General features: G+C 52.0%; 8 protein-coding genes and 1 non-coding gene across 9 annotated transcripts; 2 read left to right on the top strand and 7 right to left on the bottom strand.

Moving 5' to 3' along the window:
- Positions 1 to 800: 800 nt before the first annotated feature.
- B0T23DRAFT_307416 (Alpha/Beta hydrolase protein) lies at positions 801 to 2,067 on the bottom strand (the record flags this gene model as incomplete). Its single annotated transcript, XM_062834419.1, has 3 exons — positions 801 to 843; positions 896 to 975; positions 1,036 to 2,067. The coding sequence occupies 3 exons, from the start codon at positions 2,065 to 2,067 to the stop codon at positions 801 to 803; spliced, it is 1,155 nt and encodes a 384-aa protein (XP_062696586.1).
- A 1,006-nt stretch (positions 2,068 to 3,073) lies between these two features.
- B0T23DRAFT_391628 (Alpha/Beta hydrolase protein) lies at positions 3,074 to 4,061 on the top strand (the record flags this gene model as incomplete). Its single annotated transcript, XM_062837951.1, has 2 exons — positions 3,074 to 3,806; positions 3,868 to 4,061. 2 exons carry the CDS (start codon positions 3,074 to 3,076, stop codon positions 4,059 to 4,061), a joined length of 927 nt encoding a protein of 308 aa, XP_062696585.1.
- A 336-nt stretch (positions 4,062 to 4,397) lies between these two features.
- On the bottom strand, positions 4,398 to 4,787 carry B0T23DRAFT_400661 (uncharacterized protein; the record flags this gene model as incomplete). The annotated part of the gene is made up of 1 exon (XM_062838515.1): positions 4,398 to 4,787. One exon carries the CDS (start codon positions 4,785 to 4,787, stop codon positions 4,398 to 4,400), a length of 390 nt encoding a protein of 129 aa, XP_062696584.1.
- Positions 4,788 to 5,340: 553 nt separating this feature from the next.
- B0T23DRAFT_368865 (uncharacterized protein) lies at positions 5,341 to 5,826 on the bottom strand. Its single transcript, XM_062836479.1, has one exon. It carries the CDS (start codon positions 5,714 to 5,716, stop codon positions 5,426 to 5,428), a length of 291 nt encoding a protein of 96 aa, XP_062696583.1. The 5' UTR covers positions 5,717 to 5,826; the 3' UTR covers positions 5,341 to 5,425.
- Positions 5,827 to 7,415: 1,589 nt separating this feature from the next.
- B0T23DRAFT_4699 (phosphatidic acid phosphatase type 2/haloperoxidase) lies at positions 7,416 to 8,943 on the bottom strand. Its single transcript, XM_062841312.1, has 2 exons — positions 8,593 to 8,943; positions 7,416 to 8,514 (listed from the first exon to the last, which is right to left on the bottom strand). The coding sequence occupies exons 1-2, from the start codon at positions 8,797 to 8,799 to the stop codon at positions 7,531 to 7,533; spliced, it is 1,191 nt and encodes a 396-aa protein (XP_062696582.1). The 5' UTR covers positions 8,800 to 8,943; the 3' UTR covers positions 7,416 to 7,530.
- A 1,350-nt stretch (positions 8,944 to 10,293) lies between these two features.
- Positions 10,294 to 11,576, bottom strand: B0T23DRAFT_4508 (uncharacterized protein). The gene is made up of 2 exons (XM_062841101.1): positions 11,423 to 11,576; positions 10,294 to 11,350 (listed from the first exon to the last, which is right to left on the bottom strand). The coding sequence occupies exons 1-2, from the start codon at positions 11,444 to 11,446 to the stop codon at positions 10,397 to 10,399; spliced, it is 978 nt and encodes a 325-aa protein (XP_062696581.1). The 5' UTR covers positions 11,447 to 11,576; the 3' UTR covers positions 10,294 to 10,396.
- A 2,399-nt stretch (positions 11,577 to 13,975) lies between these two features.
- On the bottom strand, positions 13,976 to 15,573 carry B0T23DRAFT_348765 (thioesterase-like superfamily-domain-containing protein; the record flags this gene model as incomplete). The annotated part of the gene is made up of 2 exons (XM_062836020.1): positions 15,008 to 15,573; positions 13,976 to 14,973 (listed from the first exon to the last, which is right to left on the bottom strand). Exons 1-2 carry the CDS (start codon positions 15,123 to 15,125, stop codon positions 13,976 to 13,978), a joined length of 1,116 nt encoding a protein of 371 aa, XP_062696580.1. The 5' UTR covers positions 15,126 to 15,573.
- Positions 15,485 to 15,573, bottom strand: B0T23DRAFT_t8. Its single transcript has one exon. It is a non-coding gene; the product is annotated as a tRNA-Ala (tRNA).
- Positions 15,574 to 15,764: 191 nt separating this feature from the next.
- On the top strand, positions 15,765 to 17,210 carry B0T23DRAFT_306137 (uncharacterized protein; the record flags this gene model as incomplete). Its single annotated transcript, XM_062834356.1, has 2 exons — positions 15,765 to 15,789; positions 16,420 to 17,210. 2 exons carry the CDS (start codon positions 15,765 to 15,767, stop codon positions 17,208 to 17,210), a joined length of 816 nt encoding a protein of 271 aa, XP_062696579.1.
- Between the last annotated feature and the right edge of the window lie 62 nt (positions 17,211 to 17,272).

The raw sequence follows: 17,272 nt of genomic DNA, 5'->3' as shown, positions 1-17,272 counted from the left end.
ACTCACTGTCTAGTATCGCGCAACGGAATGTTAGCTTGAGTATAAAGAAGGGACGCAAATAGAGGATATCGTCGTATTCGAGTGATAATGTTGGTGCAAGTAACCTGGCAGTCGGTGGCTAGGAAATAGGGCTTCCGCAAGTGATGTGTTTTCTTTTAGGGAGGTCAACTTTGCACCATCGAACATCTAGAATCATTCCAGGCTTCCCGAACATATTTTCCGATGACAAACAAGTGACTTGTCCTGAAAAATATGTCATTGGATCATGGCGTTTGTTTCCAGGTTCTTCCTGAGGCGCAACCTCAAAACATATAGAATTCAAAGGTTGGAACCATGGATGAAGATTGTGCGAATGGCATGTTCAACCTCTAGACCAGGTGCATTCGGCAATGATGCGACAAATATCTCAGCGGCGGCGCGATGAGATAATTCGCCCCGAACTTTCGGCATGAGAAGTGAGCGAAGCTATGAATGGATAGAATGTCGTGATCATGGATCCAGACTTGATCCGACCGGGTGAAGGGTATAAGCCTATTACACCAAGGCAGCAGATACAAAGAGTAGAGGTGAGCGAAAACCATGCCGGCGCTGGATGATTTAGGTAGAGCTGGAAAGATCCTCCGGGCCGTTGCCCCATAAACCGAGATTCACTGGATTCATATGTGAGGCAGAACCATGTGTCGGGGCCTTGACAGAGGCCGGAGTCCGGAGTTCTTTCAGCGGTGGTTGTATAGGACGAGACGAAATTGGCTGCAAAAGATGGATGTACAAGGTAACTGCAAATGGTGGAGACAAAACTTTTACTCGCATTCGTAATTCATCAATATCTTCATTACTCGGTAGCTACCGATGGTATCTGCCATTTGCAAATACTATCGTGTGGGCTTCGTCTTACTGCCTCTTAATCCCAACGTGTTGGTCAACAAAATCGAGAACGGGCTGAATGGTCGTCTCCCATCCTGGGACATTGGGGCCCTACAATCAATCATCTTGTTAGTACTTGCCAGAAAGTGAAGCAGGTCTTGATCATTTCACCGTGTATTTTATGTCAAATACGTGCGGTTCACCCTCCTCGTATCTTTCAATGACAGGAACGTCTCTCTCTCTGAGCGTAGCGGCCATGTGATAGCTTTGCTGAATGGGCACAGACTCGTCGGCGCTACCGTGGAGGAAGGCGGTTGGTGGGTAAGGCCGCTGTTTGTCCTCCTGGAGAACCCTGAGAGAAGCCATAGACGTGATGAACTTGTCCAGTTCTGCCTTGTCAGGGAATCGCTCGCTGTGGAGGAAGGCCTTGTGAATGTCACCCGGAAGCGCCCTTACAGAGCGCCACTGGTGGGCTTCAGCCTGTAGCCGGAAACGCTTGTCGTACTTAATGTTGGCCGCCCAGCGCTTTTTAAGCTCTTCCTCGGAAAATAGTTCCTGCTCGTTCCAGCAGCAAGCATCTGTCAAGACGTTGTTCAGATCCCGATCGCTGATGAAGCGTTCTAGTTCTTCGTCGGTGAACTCTCCTTTCCAAGGCTCAGGTGTGCGGCCGGGCATGTTGACAAAGGGCGATATGTCTACAAGGCCGTAGACATCGACTATGACCCTTGGAGGAGGTGAAGTCAAGTGCAGGCCCATTAGAGTCACCAGGGTACCACCAGCGGATTCACCAACAAGGACATAGCGGTCGACGTCAACCTTGCCCTCGCCCAAGATGGACGGGAGATTCTTGCGGCACCATTCGACAGCCTCGATGCAGTCGGAAACTTGGTGATCGAGAGCGGCTTGGGGAGCAAGACGGTAGTTGTGAGAAACAAGGTGATAACCGCGCTTGCGGAAGCCGGGTGTCAGCCACGGAAGTGGGACGAAGTGGTGTCCGCCGAGGAACCCACCTCCATGGGTCCAGAACACAATCGGGGCTGGGTCTTGGACCACGTTCTCGGCCGGCCAGACACGGACTCCGAGCTCGACGCCGCTGGAGGATTTGAAGGTGTGGTCAGTATAGCCGGGTGGGGCATAGAAAAAGCCCTTCAGATCCTCATCGACCTTGTCGAAACTGAACTCGTCCTTCTTAATGTCTGTCATGTTGAGCACGCCGAGGCAAATGTCCAGTCGCAAGCTTCTGTGATAACGGGCGAATGATGATGGCGGAGGCTAGGGAAGTAGACGCCAATGTCGACGCTGTTATCTCGTCTGGTGCGGGGTCGTTCCTGATCTTGAAACTCGGGGATGGGATGGGAGTTGAGACTGACTTCCATTCGGCCGTGGCCGTGGTTGTTGGTTTGCGGCCCGAAGTCGCCAGTCTCGAACGAACGTGTTGGAGACGATGTTACTCGGTCTGGGCTTTCACTGGGGAAGCACAAATGGTCGTACGATTGGGAGGGGTGCCATTCACATGTTAGTGGCCTGCCCTCGAGCTAACGTGAACTCCGCCAACTATGGTGACACTCGGTTAGTTTGCCATCTAAACTCATCTCATTCACTGCCAAGACCCATGTCCAAATTGAAAAACCCGCAACTGAGCTCCTTCCTCGAAAGAGTACTTCCAACTTGTCCATCTTGCCCAATAGCACCTTCCTCTTAGGGTAGTGGTGTCGTGATCTGGGCTTCTTTACCCAGACTGCCGTCTCTCTAGCGTCCCCGTCACTCACTCTCACCTCGCAACTATCCACCGGCCTGCCAAACGAGCCACGAAAACTGCTTCCTGGACCCAGGATGGGGTGTCATAACACGAAGATGAGCGGCAGTAATTGGGATTCCGTTATTTACAGGACTCTTCTCTTGTCCAGAACCATATCCATCCAAACCGAAACCAAGTTCAGCAACGATTGAACAACGCAACCTTATCTACAATGGCCGAGTGCTTCATTTAAGCGAACAGGGTTAGGCAGGGGTCCCTCCCACATCCTCGGTACCAGGCACCACGACATTCGACGGCATCATGCCACGGGGTTCAGATGTCGTTCCCAGGACAGTCAGGGGTTGATTTACTCAACCCCTCCCTTCATTAAGTACCTCCCGATGCCACCGATACAGCTTATTTCGTACAGGCTTCTTACCAATACCCAATTTCAGAGAAAAAAAAAAGAAGATGGCCACCTTTTCAACGGCCCAAGACCTATTCATCCCCCTCGGCAAGGATGGCCAACGCATGTCGTACCGCCTCCTCGGCCCTTCGCCTTCCTCCTCCGGCAAGACCCCTCTCGTCATGCTCAATGGCTTCCGTTGCACTATGGACCAATGGGACCCGGCCCTGATCGACCCTCTCGCCGCCCAACGCCCCGTCATCCTCACAGACATCCCCGGCGTCGGCCGCTCCGAGGGCGCCGTTCCTCTATCCATCACTGAGTGGGCACAAAGCCTTGTCGACATGCTCATCGGTTTGGAGATTCCTCAAGTGGACGTCTTCGGGTACTCCCTGGGCGGATGCAATGCCCAGATGATGGCGCTGATTGCCGAAGAATATTCGGGAGGCAAAGTGAAGGTGAGGAGGTTGGTGTTGGCGGGGACTACACCTAGTGATGGGCCGGGGGTCAAGAGGTTTACGGATCAGGAGCTGCGGGCTTTCCAGGGGTTGGTGAAGGCCCAGACGGTGGAGCAGCAGAAGGAGGCGTTTATGAAGCGCTTCTTTGGACGGTGTTCGGAAAACTGCTGGGCAGAGGGGGAAAAGAGTTGGAAGAGGATTGCTGGTGCCAGGAAGGAGAGGATGGGGCACTCAGGGCAGGAAGCATCGAAGAGGCAGGGCCCTGCGTTTTATGGGTTCATGGGAGAGGGTAGTTTGGAGAAGCTGAAGGGGTTGAAGATCCCGGTGCTGATTGCCCATGGTGAGTTTTCTGTCTGAAAAAGTGTGTTGTGTGTTATGATGCTAATGTCTTGTTTGCACAGGGTCTCGCGACTTGATCTTCCCCATGGAAAACAGCTACCTGATGTACAAGACACTACCGAATGCTTATCTGCACTTATACCCCGACTCTGGACACGGGTTTTTGTACCAGTACGCGGATCACTTTTCGTCCTTGATCAACTTGTTTCTGGATGGCGAGCAGTCGGGTGGCACCTTTGTCCCCTGCAAGCTATAGTACAACGGTCACGAATATCACACACATTTCCTGATCAGTGCCCTCGGAGGAAACTGGGTTGATGGAGGACCCCGAAGTGCTTGCTTCATCATCTGCCAGCGATCCTTTTCGCATGGTACGCGGAATAAAAGAGCAAGCGAGTATGCTGTGTGACTATCTTTCCTTCGTCGCCACTGGATCCCCTATTCCCAACCTGAACCCAGCATCCGCAAATCTATGTTCCCAAAACTCCTTTCTCCCCCCTTACCAGCCCCTTGACAGCACCTATGTCATCATCCGAATCCACTTTCCATGTATTCTTCTCCTATCCTTCAATGTCCTTTGCCCTTTCATCTTTCAAGCTTTGCAAATACCACCGCAATCCGCACCACCATTCTCAGGATCGCAATCATCCCTAGGGTCGTCCACACAAGTCAGCCCCTTAGGGCACGAAGTGCCCAAAAATCCGCCGCAGACCAGCGGCTCGATGCAGACGCCGCTACAGTCGGCACCTCCCTTCTTCGGGTCGCAATCATCGCGCGGGTCGTCGACGCAGATCTGCTTCGCGTCGGCGCAAGGAATGGCGGCGAACCCACCGCAGAAGGCGCCGGCCTTGAAGCATGTACCCTTAATGGAAACTTGGCCGGGGAGGCATTTGTTGATCTCGGTGTAGGAGGAGGAATCCCTGGGGATGGCAGTGGCTGAAGAAGTGGCCAGGAGGGAGAGGAGTGTGGTCTTGAAGAGCATTTTGGTGTTGGCTTGTGTGGGTAATGTCTGTAAAGTGTGAGTCAATGAACCTTTTGGTTCGTGTTCGCCGTGTTTGGCCCACCTTGTCGATTGTTGGTTGTTGATTGTTGAAAGGGTTACCTGTGAAAACTGGTCTTGATTTTGAGTTATTATGTTTGATGTTGATGAGATGATGTGATCAAGCTTGGGACTCCAGCAATCTTTATACTGGAATGAAGATGAGGGAGTACTGACCTAAAAAACCGGTGTGGCTGCCCATTTTGACCTTTGGAGTAACAACTTTCGTTGTGTGACGAAGTTAATCGGCTGAACAAGGCTATGCGCTTACTCTTCCCGCCCTTTGCTTCCTCTGGTTCAACAGAGACACCGTTTTCTCACGTTCCTTGGCGTTTCATTTTATTTTCTTTTCGGTCAAAGCCAAGACGGAGGCCCAAAACAAAACCACATCAAGGGAAATCATCAAGTCGATCAACCATAATATTGTAAGTCGTTGTCCGAGAAGTCTGTGGCTTGCCGTGTAAGAATTGACTGACCGTAGGACGTCCCAGGCTACTTATTGGTCATGGATGGCCAACCGTCAGGTGGCTGAGGCTGTGTAACTCCTTTTTATCCATCCTGTTCCTGACATATTCCTGTTGTCAGATGCGCTCCACAGATGGGGATAAGCAATGAATGAACTTGTTTGGGCTGAGGCTGACTGACACTACGTTACAGGCGGTTGAGCTGCTTATCAGGTTCAAATCCGGGGAAATGATGGGATGGTTACGACGGTGTGCATCTTGACTTCTATAGCAAGATCTGTAGGTATAAGGTATGACATTCATCGACCGCTTGACAGACGATGAAACGACGAAAACGAGGCAAGCACATTCTAGAGCATGGAACGCACGGCTCCCCCATGGCATTAGACGGCGGGAGTCATGTGCCATGTGCAACTTACATGTACCTCGAAAGGAATTTTGCACATTCCATGGCTATCGCTGTCTGCTTCATGTAACATCAACTACTAATTCACCTTCAAAAAAGAAGCATAACAGGACACCTGAGATCTTGTGACACCAACATTGATGAATGTCCCGTTACTATTTCTGTCTTGTAATGTGTCCAGAAACCGTTTATGTCTAGCGCGGTTTGCAAGCCAAACCTCCATGTGTTAGAGATAATAGTTCATCCTTTAATTCTCCTCCCATCTCTTAGTCAATCGCTCATTTCTCCCTGCCGTGCCCTTCATTGTCTTCTTTCAATGTCGTGGTAGACCATTGGAAGAGTTAAGTTATTTTCCCCGTCTTACGCCCGCTCTCTCAAACGATTGGAAATTCTTGGCTTGAACAAGGGGTTTCGTTTTGCATGATTGTCGACATACGCTTTTGGAAGTCTCGGGTACTGTAGCTTCCACTTATGTTTTGTTTTATCATGCCAAGTAAGAGGAGGGGGGTGGGGAGGGACGGGTCATAGGAGGCATCGAATTCTGTGTAACCTGGAAGGGGGCAGCGCATCAGGCAGGACATTGTTCCTTCTTCGGGATCGAAAACAGGTGCCTCGAGAGTAACGTCGTAGCTGTTTCAAGAAGATGGAGAGTGCCTGTTCCCCTCTGATTAGAATTTATAGTAAAGTGAAGTGTTGAGGTGAGTCGGGGAGTAAGTACCTGAGTAAGAACTGACTCGTTTATTTCAGCACGTTTAACATACGCTCAGCTAATAGCTGATAGCTACCTACCTAAGTGGAAGGTACTATACAGCCAATTTCAATATTAATTCTGTTCTGCCCTCAACGAAGTTTGAACTTGAAAGTCTATCTGTTTGTTCGCCCAGTCCTCGATATACGAGGAAGATACGAGCCGGTCACGAACACTTGGATTTCTAAAGATACGAACTGCCTGCCAAAGCCCAATGAGTTCCATGATATATTTATTTATTCCTCGGTATTTACCTCTCTCTTGGCCTGGTTCTCATAAATTCTTTTCATCATTTTTGTAATTTCTAAATTGTTTGATTTGGAGAAGCTAAAGGGACCTGAACCAGGTTTGTTTCTCACTTCGAGTACATAGAGAGGGTATCTGCGTCGAACTGACGAAGCGGTGTGACGGGATGTTAAAGCTTGGAAGTGATGTGTTCTAATCGGTGGAAGTGCGTGCATGATTCGGAGAAGTGAGGTAAAATATGTTTGGGATTTGTGTTTAGAGGATCTTACGGAGGGAGGGGGGAGGGGTTTCTACAAGAGGTGCTCTAGGCTGTTCCGTGTCTTTTTCTGATACCCTTGTGCTCTGTTACAGCTTGGCCTTGCACGACTGAACGGCATGGAGAACTTGTGTTCGTTTTCTTCCATAAAGCGTTGTACTTTGGTCGAGGGCTGTCTGTGGTGTAGGAAATATCAGTTGAGTATTTGATTCACAAAAGACTAGTCACGACACAGAACAGCGATAAAGTTGTTTAAAATATTGATTATCGTCCAGCTAATTAGTTGGGTATGCTGAAAGAAGATGGGGGTATTCGAACTCGACAAGTCGTCGCTCATCAGTCATCCCTGACCAGAACCAAACGCCAGCCAGCAACAAGACTACCTATGAACAACTGCAAAAGAAAACATTATATGTCGTAGGACTCGTACTTGTTGATTATACCCGTTCATGACCAATGCATGAGCAAGGGCAACTTCGACTGCCTTCCTTCCGCCTCCCGATAACTCTCTCCTGTTTTCATCACAACACACCTTTTCGTTCAAGTCCACCAGGGAAACGAACTCCTTAAACCATTTGCTCACCCCTCACGCCATTATTGTGAAAGGGACCTCCAACGCCATTGCCAGTAACTGGCTTGCGGTTAATGGCTGGTCCACCACCATAACCACCATAGCCACCGTATCCACCACCAGCATAGCCATGCTTGTCATCAAACGGGAAGCCAGCACCGCTGGTGCCCCAGCCAACCTGCCTGGTGAAAGTAGCGCCGCCCAGCTCCATGTCGTCGCGGCTGCCAAAGGGGAACGGGTTGGACCTGTTGAGGGGGATATGGTTGTAGCGCCAATCCCAGATGCTCGCATACACCATGCGGTAGGCGCTGAAAGCCATGATGGTGCCGATAACCGCGCCAGCGAGGACGTCATACCAGTGGTGGAACTCATCAATGGTCAAGGCGCCGGCAATCAGGCACGCGCCGAGTACGGGGGCGTAGACGGCGGCGAGCTTCCAGAGCGCGGGGTGGTAGTTGGAGAAGACCTTGAGCTTGGCGTTGAGGTAGAGGGCCAAGAAGATGAATCCCGCGAAGGCAGCGGTGGAGTGACCACTGGGCATAGACTCGAGCGAATCATCAATCTCCTTCGGATCACCAGTGCAGATATCCTTGGTGTAGTAAATCTCGGCGAAACCTTGCGCCGAGTAGCCCTTTTCGGCAATCTGGGTGTTGGTAGCGCGAGTAATGTCGGGCTTGCAGACGGTCAGGAAGTGAGGGCGCAGGCCACCGATAAGCCACTTGATGAAGACCTGGAAGACGGCGGCGGTGATGAGACTGTACAAAAGACCCAAGACGCCGTTGTTGACGTCCCAAAAGGAGCGGATGCGGATCTGCATGCACAGGATGATGAAGATGGGAATGATGGAGGCCAGGAAGGCGGCGAGCCAGATGGGAATGATTTCCTTGCGCATCGGGTAGGCGAACTGGGGGTAGACGACTTCGCCGTCGGAAAACTGGACGGCAAAAGAACGGGAGGGGGCCGGGTGGGCGTAGTAGACCTGTATTGTGGCATCATGTTAGGATTTGAATGATGTAGGTGATGATAAGGTGAGGAGGGTTTGTGTGAAGAGACTTACGCCGAGACCGATGGCACCGAGGGCGGCCATGGTGAGAATGTCGAGCCAGGTGTACTTGAGCCACTGGCCAAAGGTGGGCCTGGTGGTCATGGTGTAGGGCTCGAAGCCATGGCGACGAGCGCGCTTCTCATTGCGAGTAGTGCCACTAGCAGCAACAGGCGGTGCGGGACCATCCGCGGCGCGGGGTTGACGGTTGAAGAAGCCCATCTTTGTGGTGTGGTTTCTCAGTTGTTGTCGGTGTTGTGGCTGTTTACTCGCGAGATATCTCCACTGGATCGGGTACCTGGTTGAGACTAGCCTGGCCCGTGGTGGCAGCCCTTGTTCCAGTTCAAGTTGTACAGGAGTTGAGTGTACAAGCTGTTGGATATTTCAAAACTGAAAAGTCAGAAGTGGTTGAGTGGTGAGCTGTGATGGTTTATAACAACAAACGGAACAGCAAAGAACCTGTGCGTTCAAGACACGGCATGTGTTTGTTGGTTTGACGTCATAATGGAAGATGGGATGGTTGTGTGCCAGTGAATGGTCAGGAAAGGCTGAACTCGTTTCCCGTCTGTACCAGGCAAGCGAGAGTGAATTGTGCTGTGCCCTTGCTCATCGTGTAAGTGGCCGCCCGTTGGACATTTCAGGCAAGTTATCTGCAGTGCTACCGCTTGCCCTAGTTATCCTGGCTGCCCGGTTGTGAGCAAGCAAGGTACGTAGGTTACCTGGACAGGCACGATGGCATGTACGTCGTTAGGCATGAAACTGGGAGACAAAATTCCGAGTCCCTTGACTTGGACCTGAACGGGACGTTGTCACAGGCTGAGGAAGAAAAAACCAAGGGAAGCTAAGACGGAACCCGGCAGCACGGCAAGTCATCAAGGGTTGCATTCATGGGTATTTTTTCTTGAATTTGACTTTTTGTTGTCTCATCATGAAGGGTCTCGACCAATTGGTCGTCATGTCTTGAGGTCAGACTGCCGGGCGATTGACATTGAGTGAACACTTCAACAGGGAAGAGCCTGTAATTACCGTTTAATCTTTCAGGGGATGTACTCCACCAGTGACATCACGCCCCACCACTCCACGCGGAGTTTAAGGTCCTGAATCTTGGCAGACTGGGCACCCGTCTCTCAAAGGCTGACCAATGAAAGGGCAGCAGGGCAATGACATCAAAGCACCCCAGGAGAGTGAAGCTCCGATAACCGATAAGTGATAAGATAGCAGCACCTCAGCTCAGCTAGGTCAACTGGAACCCCTCCTCGTCTTTGGCGGGGGAGAGCTTTCGTTAGTCCCGTCATGGGAAATAGTGGTCAACCAACCCCTCACCGCCGTCCGTCTTCGGCTGGAGATGAATAGCGTTGGCTGAAGACGACAACCACCACCACCACCACCACACCAATGCTACCTGCCATTCAGTACATATGCAGCCAGCAACAGTTCACAATCCAGTTCGAAAAACTAGGAATTGGTTTGGAGGGATTCAAATTGCGTATCTCTATCAGGTGTGTGTATCTGCTGTAAAAATTCCAAATGCTAACCCTCCCAATTGCTCTTATTGTACGAATGTTGAATCACCCAATCTCTGTAGCTGCTCTAGCGGAGAGAGAGAAGAGTGACCAATCCATGTTTCGTAAAAACCGCCCAGATGTAAGAACATGAAGAAAAATAAAGGAAAAGAGAAATGCCAAAAGGTGTATATCCCAAAATGACACACAAGTTGGAAAAAAAAGAGAAAACGAGATCGCTCCCACGCCATCGCTTCTAGGTATTAACAGCAGCAAAGCAAACATCATCAACAACAACATCAACAACAACAACCAAATCAACGACGACTCGAAACATGAGGCGCATGTCCCGAAGGATACCCATTCGGGTAGATGCCGACGTTGCTGATGCTGTCTTCGGGCGCTATGCTGTCGTCATCCAGCCAGTCGCGCTTGGCCGGCCCGCTGGTGAGATACGTCGGCGCAGTGCTAAAGGTGTCGCCGTCATGACGCTTCTGGTATGTTGCCGCGTAAGGGGCAGGTTGATATGTCGCGTGGTGGTGATTGTGGTTGTCACGGGAATGGCTCTCACGACGTTGCTGCTGCTGCTCTAGGCACTGACGGCATTCGCGGGACACGCTCACGCTGGGAAAGGTGTTAGTAGGCGGGACATGAGGATGGTAGGAAGCCGAACGAGGCAACTTTGGAGGAGTGATGGTGGTGGTGGTGGTATGTGTGTTTGCAGGAGGAAGAGCATGGCTTGTCCCCGAAACGTAGCGGATGCCCGAGCCAACAACAGCATCATGATGAGCAGTACCATGACCTCCGCCGCTACCGCTAACTCGTCTCTCAGAACCGGAAGCGAGCCGGTAACTGGAGCTGTTGTTGTTGTTGGCCGACAACGACCGGGGAAGGTGTGGTGGGCGTTGTGTAGTACAAGAACTTGAAGTAGAAACATGAACGATGCGATGTGTTGGGGATCGGGACCGAGGGGGTGTATTACATCTGTGCAGGGTACCGGCAGGGAGAGGTCCGAGGACCTTGCCGCCCTTGACAACCATCTGGATGCCCTCCTTGAGGAAAACGACACCGTCACCCTTGGTATCGCCGATGTAGTTCTCGCCGCTTCGCACGGATCCGTTCCAGAACTGGACGCTCTGGGCACCCTGGACCACGAACTCGCCAGCGTTGCCCTTGGACTCGAAGATCTGCTCGCCGGAGATGGTGGAGGCCGAGGCGAGGTCGGAAGCCCTCTTGGAGATCTCGGTCGAGCCGTTGACCCAGTAGGTTTGCTGTTATGGGCCGCATATGTCAGCTTCTGATGAGCTTGAAAGTATCAAAACATCCTCCAGGGGTTTACTTACGACGCTCTCACGCTGGCCAGACATGTTGGATGGTTGTGTTTGGTGATGGAAGGGTAGTTGATGTGGTGGTGGAGTTGTTGAGGTTGATGTGGAATCGAGCAGTGTCAACGTTGCTTGTTGTGTGTTTGGGATATCAAATACAACAACAGCTCCAAGGACCTGGGACTGCCAATCTATTTATCCAAACCCGACTCCAGTCTCTCCCAGCTTCCCAGCTCTTTCTTCATGCCCAAAAAAGCCACAGCTCCCAATCCACAATCATAGCCCCTCTCTGTCTCAAGCGTCTACGTACATAGTCGAGGTACATCCCGAATCCGTGGAGTTTCAACCGAGAAGGTGGGCCGGGAGTCTCTGTTGGCTACAGAATATTCCGACCGGCCAATGGAACGGGCCACCGTCCTCGCCATCAAAGATTGTACACCAACAGTGGCCAGGGCATGGCGCCTAAACGAGATGCCCAACATGGCAGGGTTCTAACAGGTCAGAAAGACTGACGTGGATGCGGCCTCACAGCTAACGATTTGCTCGGCATCGCTGGCGTGAGTCTGCGTCGTCCTCGCTCCAGCGTCCCTCACTGTCGTCCAGTGCCAGCCTGGCGGGTGGGTTCCCATCAGGAGGCTAGGGCTGTTTCGGGTAAGGGCTGCAGCAGAAGCCGCAGGCGACGAGACCGCTCGTGCCTCTCGCAGAGAGCTGTTGTTCTACGAGTCATTTGCTAAATGTCGGTCGTTGCAGCAGCGCCTCGAATCGGGTTCTCTGGGCCTCAAAAAGAGAGCACCTATCACTCGTCAGGCTGAAAGTGGCTGGACCACACTACGCTAGCATTTGCAAGGCACCGCTGGTTGGGTCCTACCCCCAAAAAAGAACACGACGGGGACTGGACTTTCGAAACAACCGCCGGCTCGGTTGTGATCAGTGGTGGTGCTGCCTTGCCATCCGCAACCCCATCATTGTCACAGTCGTATGCGCGGCAAGGCCTCATTGGTCTCTGTGGATGCCGACCCCCAGCCGGCAACAGCCCCTATTGGCTACCTATTTGCCCTCCTTCAGACTGGGGGCAAGCCATCAGCTAAAGATGTGTGGAGGGGTCGATTAGCGTGGTCCAGATCAAGACTTACGGGGTCTTCCCAAAGGGGGGCGCAAAGCAACTTGCATATCGAGATGGAGCACGTGGAACCACCCTATCGACGAACAAAAGGACGCAAATAGCGGTCTTGATCAAGGTCCTCGAGGACGATTCGCAAAGTTGAGAAACCAGGCACGCAAGAGATAGGAGATGGCGGCAACATGGGTAGACAAATGGCATGCAAATGGCAACAAAAATAGGGCCACTGTTTGATGGCCTCGATGGCGATTTGGACGAGGTTGCCTGATAGTCTGAACGATCTGCAGTTTCTCGACCCTGCGATCCTGCATAGCCCCTTCTATCCTTCACCACTGGACTGCACCGGAGTCTTCCCCAAGTTCTAGATCTTGCCTACCTAGTTTACGTGGCCGATATGTCTGGCCCTCTCGTGAGAACTACTGCCAGTGACTGCGGTAGGGCGGTAGGCGGAGCGCGAATTGGCCGTTGCCATCACAAATCACACTTGACGATTCACATATTCTCAGTTCGTTTCTGCTAACTCATAGGCTCTCGCGAGTCTACGAGGGGTCCATTCATCACCACAGCTAAAAGGTACACTTGTTTAGTTCCGTTGCTTCCGTCCCTGAATGGCTTTTAGCGAAGTGAGGTTTCCTGCAGAAAAGAAGCAACCAATGTGCACAACATATCGACGACCGCATTTACAAGGCCATCCATCATATGCAGGTGCAACCATGCATCGAGATGGAAAGACGGATTCCCCTTCAATTGTTGGTGGTGCCTTGCTGATGATGATGCCTTGAAAAAGTCCGAATTCCGAAAGGACAAGCCATTCTTGGCCTATCTTTTCTGGACCTCGACGTTGCCCTGACATTGCTGGGTCCACGTATGCAAGATATCTGTGCAGGCTGTGCTGACAGCTCTAGGAGCTCGTCCCACTACCCACGACTGGCAGAGTGGATTTGTGAGGCCTCAGCTTTGCTGGACCTCAAGATCTGACGAATGTCAACAATGGCTTGTCGTTGGAGGACAAGATGGGGACGCGTTGTTACCGGCAACCTGTGGTCCTGCGCAAGGCGGGGAAAGGGGGCTGACTGGCTTCAAGTGGAGAAGAAGGACTGTCAGACACAACAGCTTTGATATTGCATGGCAATACTACTCGAGTGGCAGGGCGATATGAGCTGTGTTATTGATGAGGTTTCGTATATATTTTTGATGGATCAGTTCAGCTAATGTCAGCGCAGGCCACAAACAATCATGTGATTTGTTTACATCGACAGTCTGACAAAGACGCTGTTTGGTATTCGTGCCGGGCTTTGAGAGATATGCGACTCCGAGAAGCGCCGTCGCCATTACGACCAGATACTCTGTTCTACCCCTTTCTCCGAACATCAAGCCATCAAACTTAACATCATGCCTTCCCTCACATATCCACTCACAACACCATCCCCATCATCATCACGACCACCCCATCAAATCCTACTCTGCCCTTTCATCCCCCCCTTCCCCCTCCCCGCCAAATTCCTCTCACTCCCCAACACCAACCCAACATGATTACTCACCACCACCAGCTCCCCCTTTTCATCCATCACCAGCACCTCCAAATCAAACCTCCCGCCCTTAACCTCCTTACTTGACACCCTCATCCTCAACCACTCCCACCCGCCGCTGCCGCCCTCTTCTTCCTTTCCCTTTTCCGGTGCAGCCTTCTTTTGCTCAATGTTCATCACCACCGTAGGATACCAATGCTTCGCATCATGTCTAAACGGCGCATCATTCTCCTCTTCTTTGCTCCTAGGGCGATAAGCCTCCACGACATACGGCCAGCAATCACTCACGTACCCCAGCGATGCATTGGTGAACTTTTCGCCTGACGATAACCGAATCCAGAGGTCGATGATGGATTTGCGAACCTGGCCCCGTCGCGGGATGTAGAAGTGGGTGTTTTGTAGAGCTCGGATGTAGCTGGATCCGGATCCGGATCCGGACCCAGGGGGTAGTAGAGAAGGGATGGCGGTCCAGTGGGGGTCGCGGTCTTGTTTGAGCAGAGAGAAATCGGGGTTTTGGGAGGGTGAGGGGACAAGGGGAGGGGGGAGGAGGGTGAATTGCGTGTTGAGGGAAAGACCGGTGAGGGAGGAGAGGTTGGTCATTACCAGGTAGGCGGTTACGCGTTTCTTGCCAAGGGTTCTTGTTGGGAGGAGGTCAGAGGTGGAGGTGTCGTCTTGGTGCAAATTGCCCTGGTACAAAGTGGCGTGTAGGGTGGTTAGTTGACGACCGGGTTTCACGTCCTCGATGAGGATGGCTGCGGGACCGACTTGGGTGCGGTTGAGGTACTCGAAGTGAGCGTTCATGACGTGCGGTTGGGGGTTGGAAGGGGAACGGGAGGAGCCGTGGAGGATAGCGGCTTGGAGAATGCATGATGCTACGTAGCCACCGTTGGGAACTGTCAAGTCGTTAGTGATGTTTTGGCCTGTTTGATGTGCGAAGATGAAGAGATAACCTACCGGCGCCGATGCAGAATGAGTCTACCAGGTTGGCTTGGTAGGTGTTGGCATCGAGCCTCTTGATCTCCGTTGCCTTGGCGAACGGGATTATATCTGTTGATGGTTTGTCTGAGGCCATTTTCGACACTTTGTTGCCAAGACTACTTGATATGGGACCTTGAATAAAAGAGTTCTGAAAGATTGCGTGTAGCACTTATACGGTGATAGTGTTGATGAATCCGGGGAACAGTTACCCCAACCCCCACTTTAGTGAGACTGTTTGAGCCTCGGTTGCCAAGTCGGCAGCTTTCCGTGTTGATCTCAAGGCAACTACGTTGAAGGAATGACAGGATTCCGAGTGAGTTCGCGATGTTCATCATTAACCAGATCTCCTCGACACTTTAATTGCGGTAAGAAAGGTGCAAAGGATTCCAAGAAAGGTGGAAAAAGAATGACAATACTCATGGTGAAATAAGTTACCAGAAATTACAAAAAGAGTGGACAATACCGGATTCGAACCGGTGACCTTTCACAAAGGCGCATCTATGGAATGCGAAGCGAAAATCATACCCCTAGACCAATTGCCCGTTCGTTATTAGGATCTCTAACTTGTGGCTCTATTAATGCTAGCTCAGGTCTGCTGCCCGCCCAGCAGCTCCCCACTTGCCTCGGCTCACGTTCACCTCGACATATCAAAACGTCGATAGCGACCTCTCAACTCCACGACGACCTCAAGCTTCCCCCCCCAAGCACAGAATCACATGCCAAAGATTGCAAGATGTTCCGAGGCGACATCTTTTCAAGTCTTGGCTGTTGGGAAACTCAACAAATTTCGAGGACTGCAACATCGGGCATCGCGGCGGCTCAAACTCCGTAGACCTTTGACCGCCGCCGACCGTTGCGACCGAGGACGAGACAAACGAAGAGATGAACACTTGTGAAAGACTGACAGACGTATAAAAGGGCTGAACGAATCCCAAAACAGACAATGTCCCGGTTGACGTGGAGACATCCGCTCCGCTTGCACGGGCTGGATCGCTGATCCTGCCATCAAATTCTCCCCAAACTGGACCAGGGGAACGACGTTGAAAAAGTCGAGAAACTCGAGCCAGGGTGGAAGATTTAGATATGATAGTTCCGATGCTTGTCTCTGATCGAGTGATGAGGGATCCGTTTTTCTCTCATTAACTTCAATTTCGTAACGACATCTGTTCTCCTTTCTCAGGCTTCTTCTTCACGCTTGTTCATGAAGTCATCACGTAGAACTACACACACCACCACCACCACCATGTCCGAACAAGTTCTCGTCGACGCCATCGTCGTCACCCACAACGAGAAACCATCTCCCTTGGGACCGGGCTTCAAGCGTCTCACAGAACAAATCTACCTCTCCGAAGAAGCTCCCCCTTCTCCTAGTACAAGTACAAGTACAGACCCAACCACCATCCTCCTCTACGGCTGGGGCGACGCCCGCCCCAAACACCTCGCCAAGTACGTCGACGGGTACCGCGCCCTCTTCCCCGCGGCCAAACTCGTTGTCGTCCTCTGCCCCATTCTGCGCTGCCTTTACCAGACCCTCGAAGCCCGTTCCAAGGCCATGACCCCCGTCATCTCCGCTTGCTTCGGTTCCTCTCGGGAGTCTGCTGCAGACCACAAGTCTTTGACCCAAAACAGAATCCTAGTACAAGTCATGTCCAACACAGGCGGCATGTACTTCGCCGCCACTTTGAACGCCCACCGCCAGCGATTCGGCCAATGCTTTCCTCATCACATGCTCGTCCTCGATTCCACGCCCGGAAGCACTTCCTTTTTGCAAAACGCCGGTCCATGGTCACGCGCCATGGCCCTCGGCGCATCAGGATACCTGCCCGGCTGCGTGCCGTTCATCGTCACGCAAGCGATGGCGTGCATGTTCCTGGCGGCGCTGCATGGGTTCGGGTGGTTGATTGGCGCGTCGAGCGCGGCGGCGTATAGTGTGGCGGCGGTGAACAACGAGGAGCTGTGTGCAAGGGAGGCGAGGAGGCTGTATGTGTACTCGAAGGAGGACGATATTATTTACTGGGAGGATATCGAAAGCCATGCGGCGCAGGCGAGGCAGAGGGGGTACCAGGTGGATATGGACATGTTTGAGGGGACGCCGCATGTGGGGCATATGAGGATGCATCCGGAGCAGTATTGGAGGGCGGTGGCGAAGACTTGGAGAGAGGCGGTTGGTGGAATATGAGGGGTGTTGCTGTTGTTTGGTGAAAGATGAGGGACGTGCCCGGTTGGGTTGGAAATCAACTC

Source organism: Neurospora hispaniola (genome assembly GCF_033458365.1).
Source record: "Neurospora hispaniola strain FGSC 10403 chromosome Unknown B0T23scaffold_1, whole genome shotgun sequence".
NCBI classification, from domain to species: domain Eukaryota; kingdom Fungi; phylum Ascomycota; class Sordariomycetes; order Sordariales; family Sordariaceae; genus Neurospora; species Neurospora hispaniola.
The sequence above is the reverse complement of the archived record's forward strand: the minus strand, read 5'-3'. Positions and strand labels throughout refer to the sequence as shown.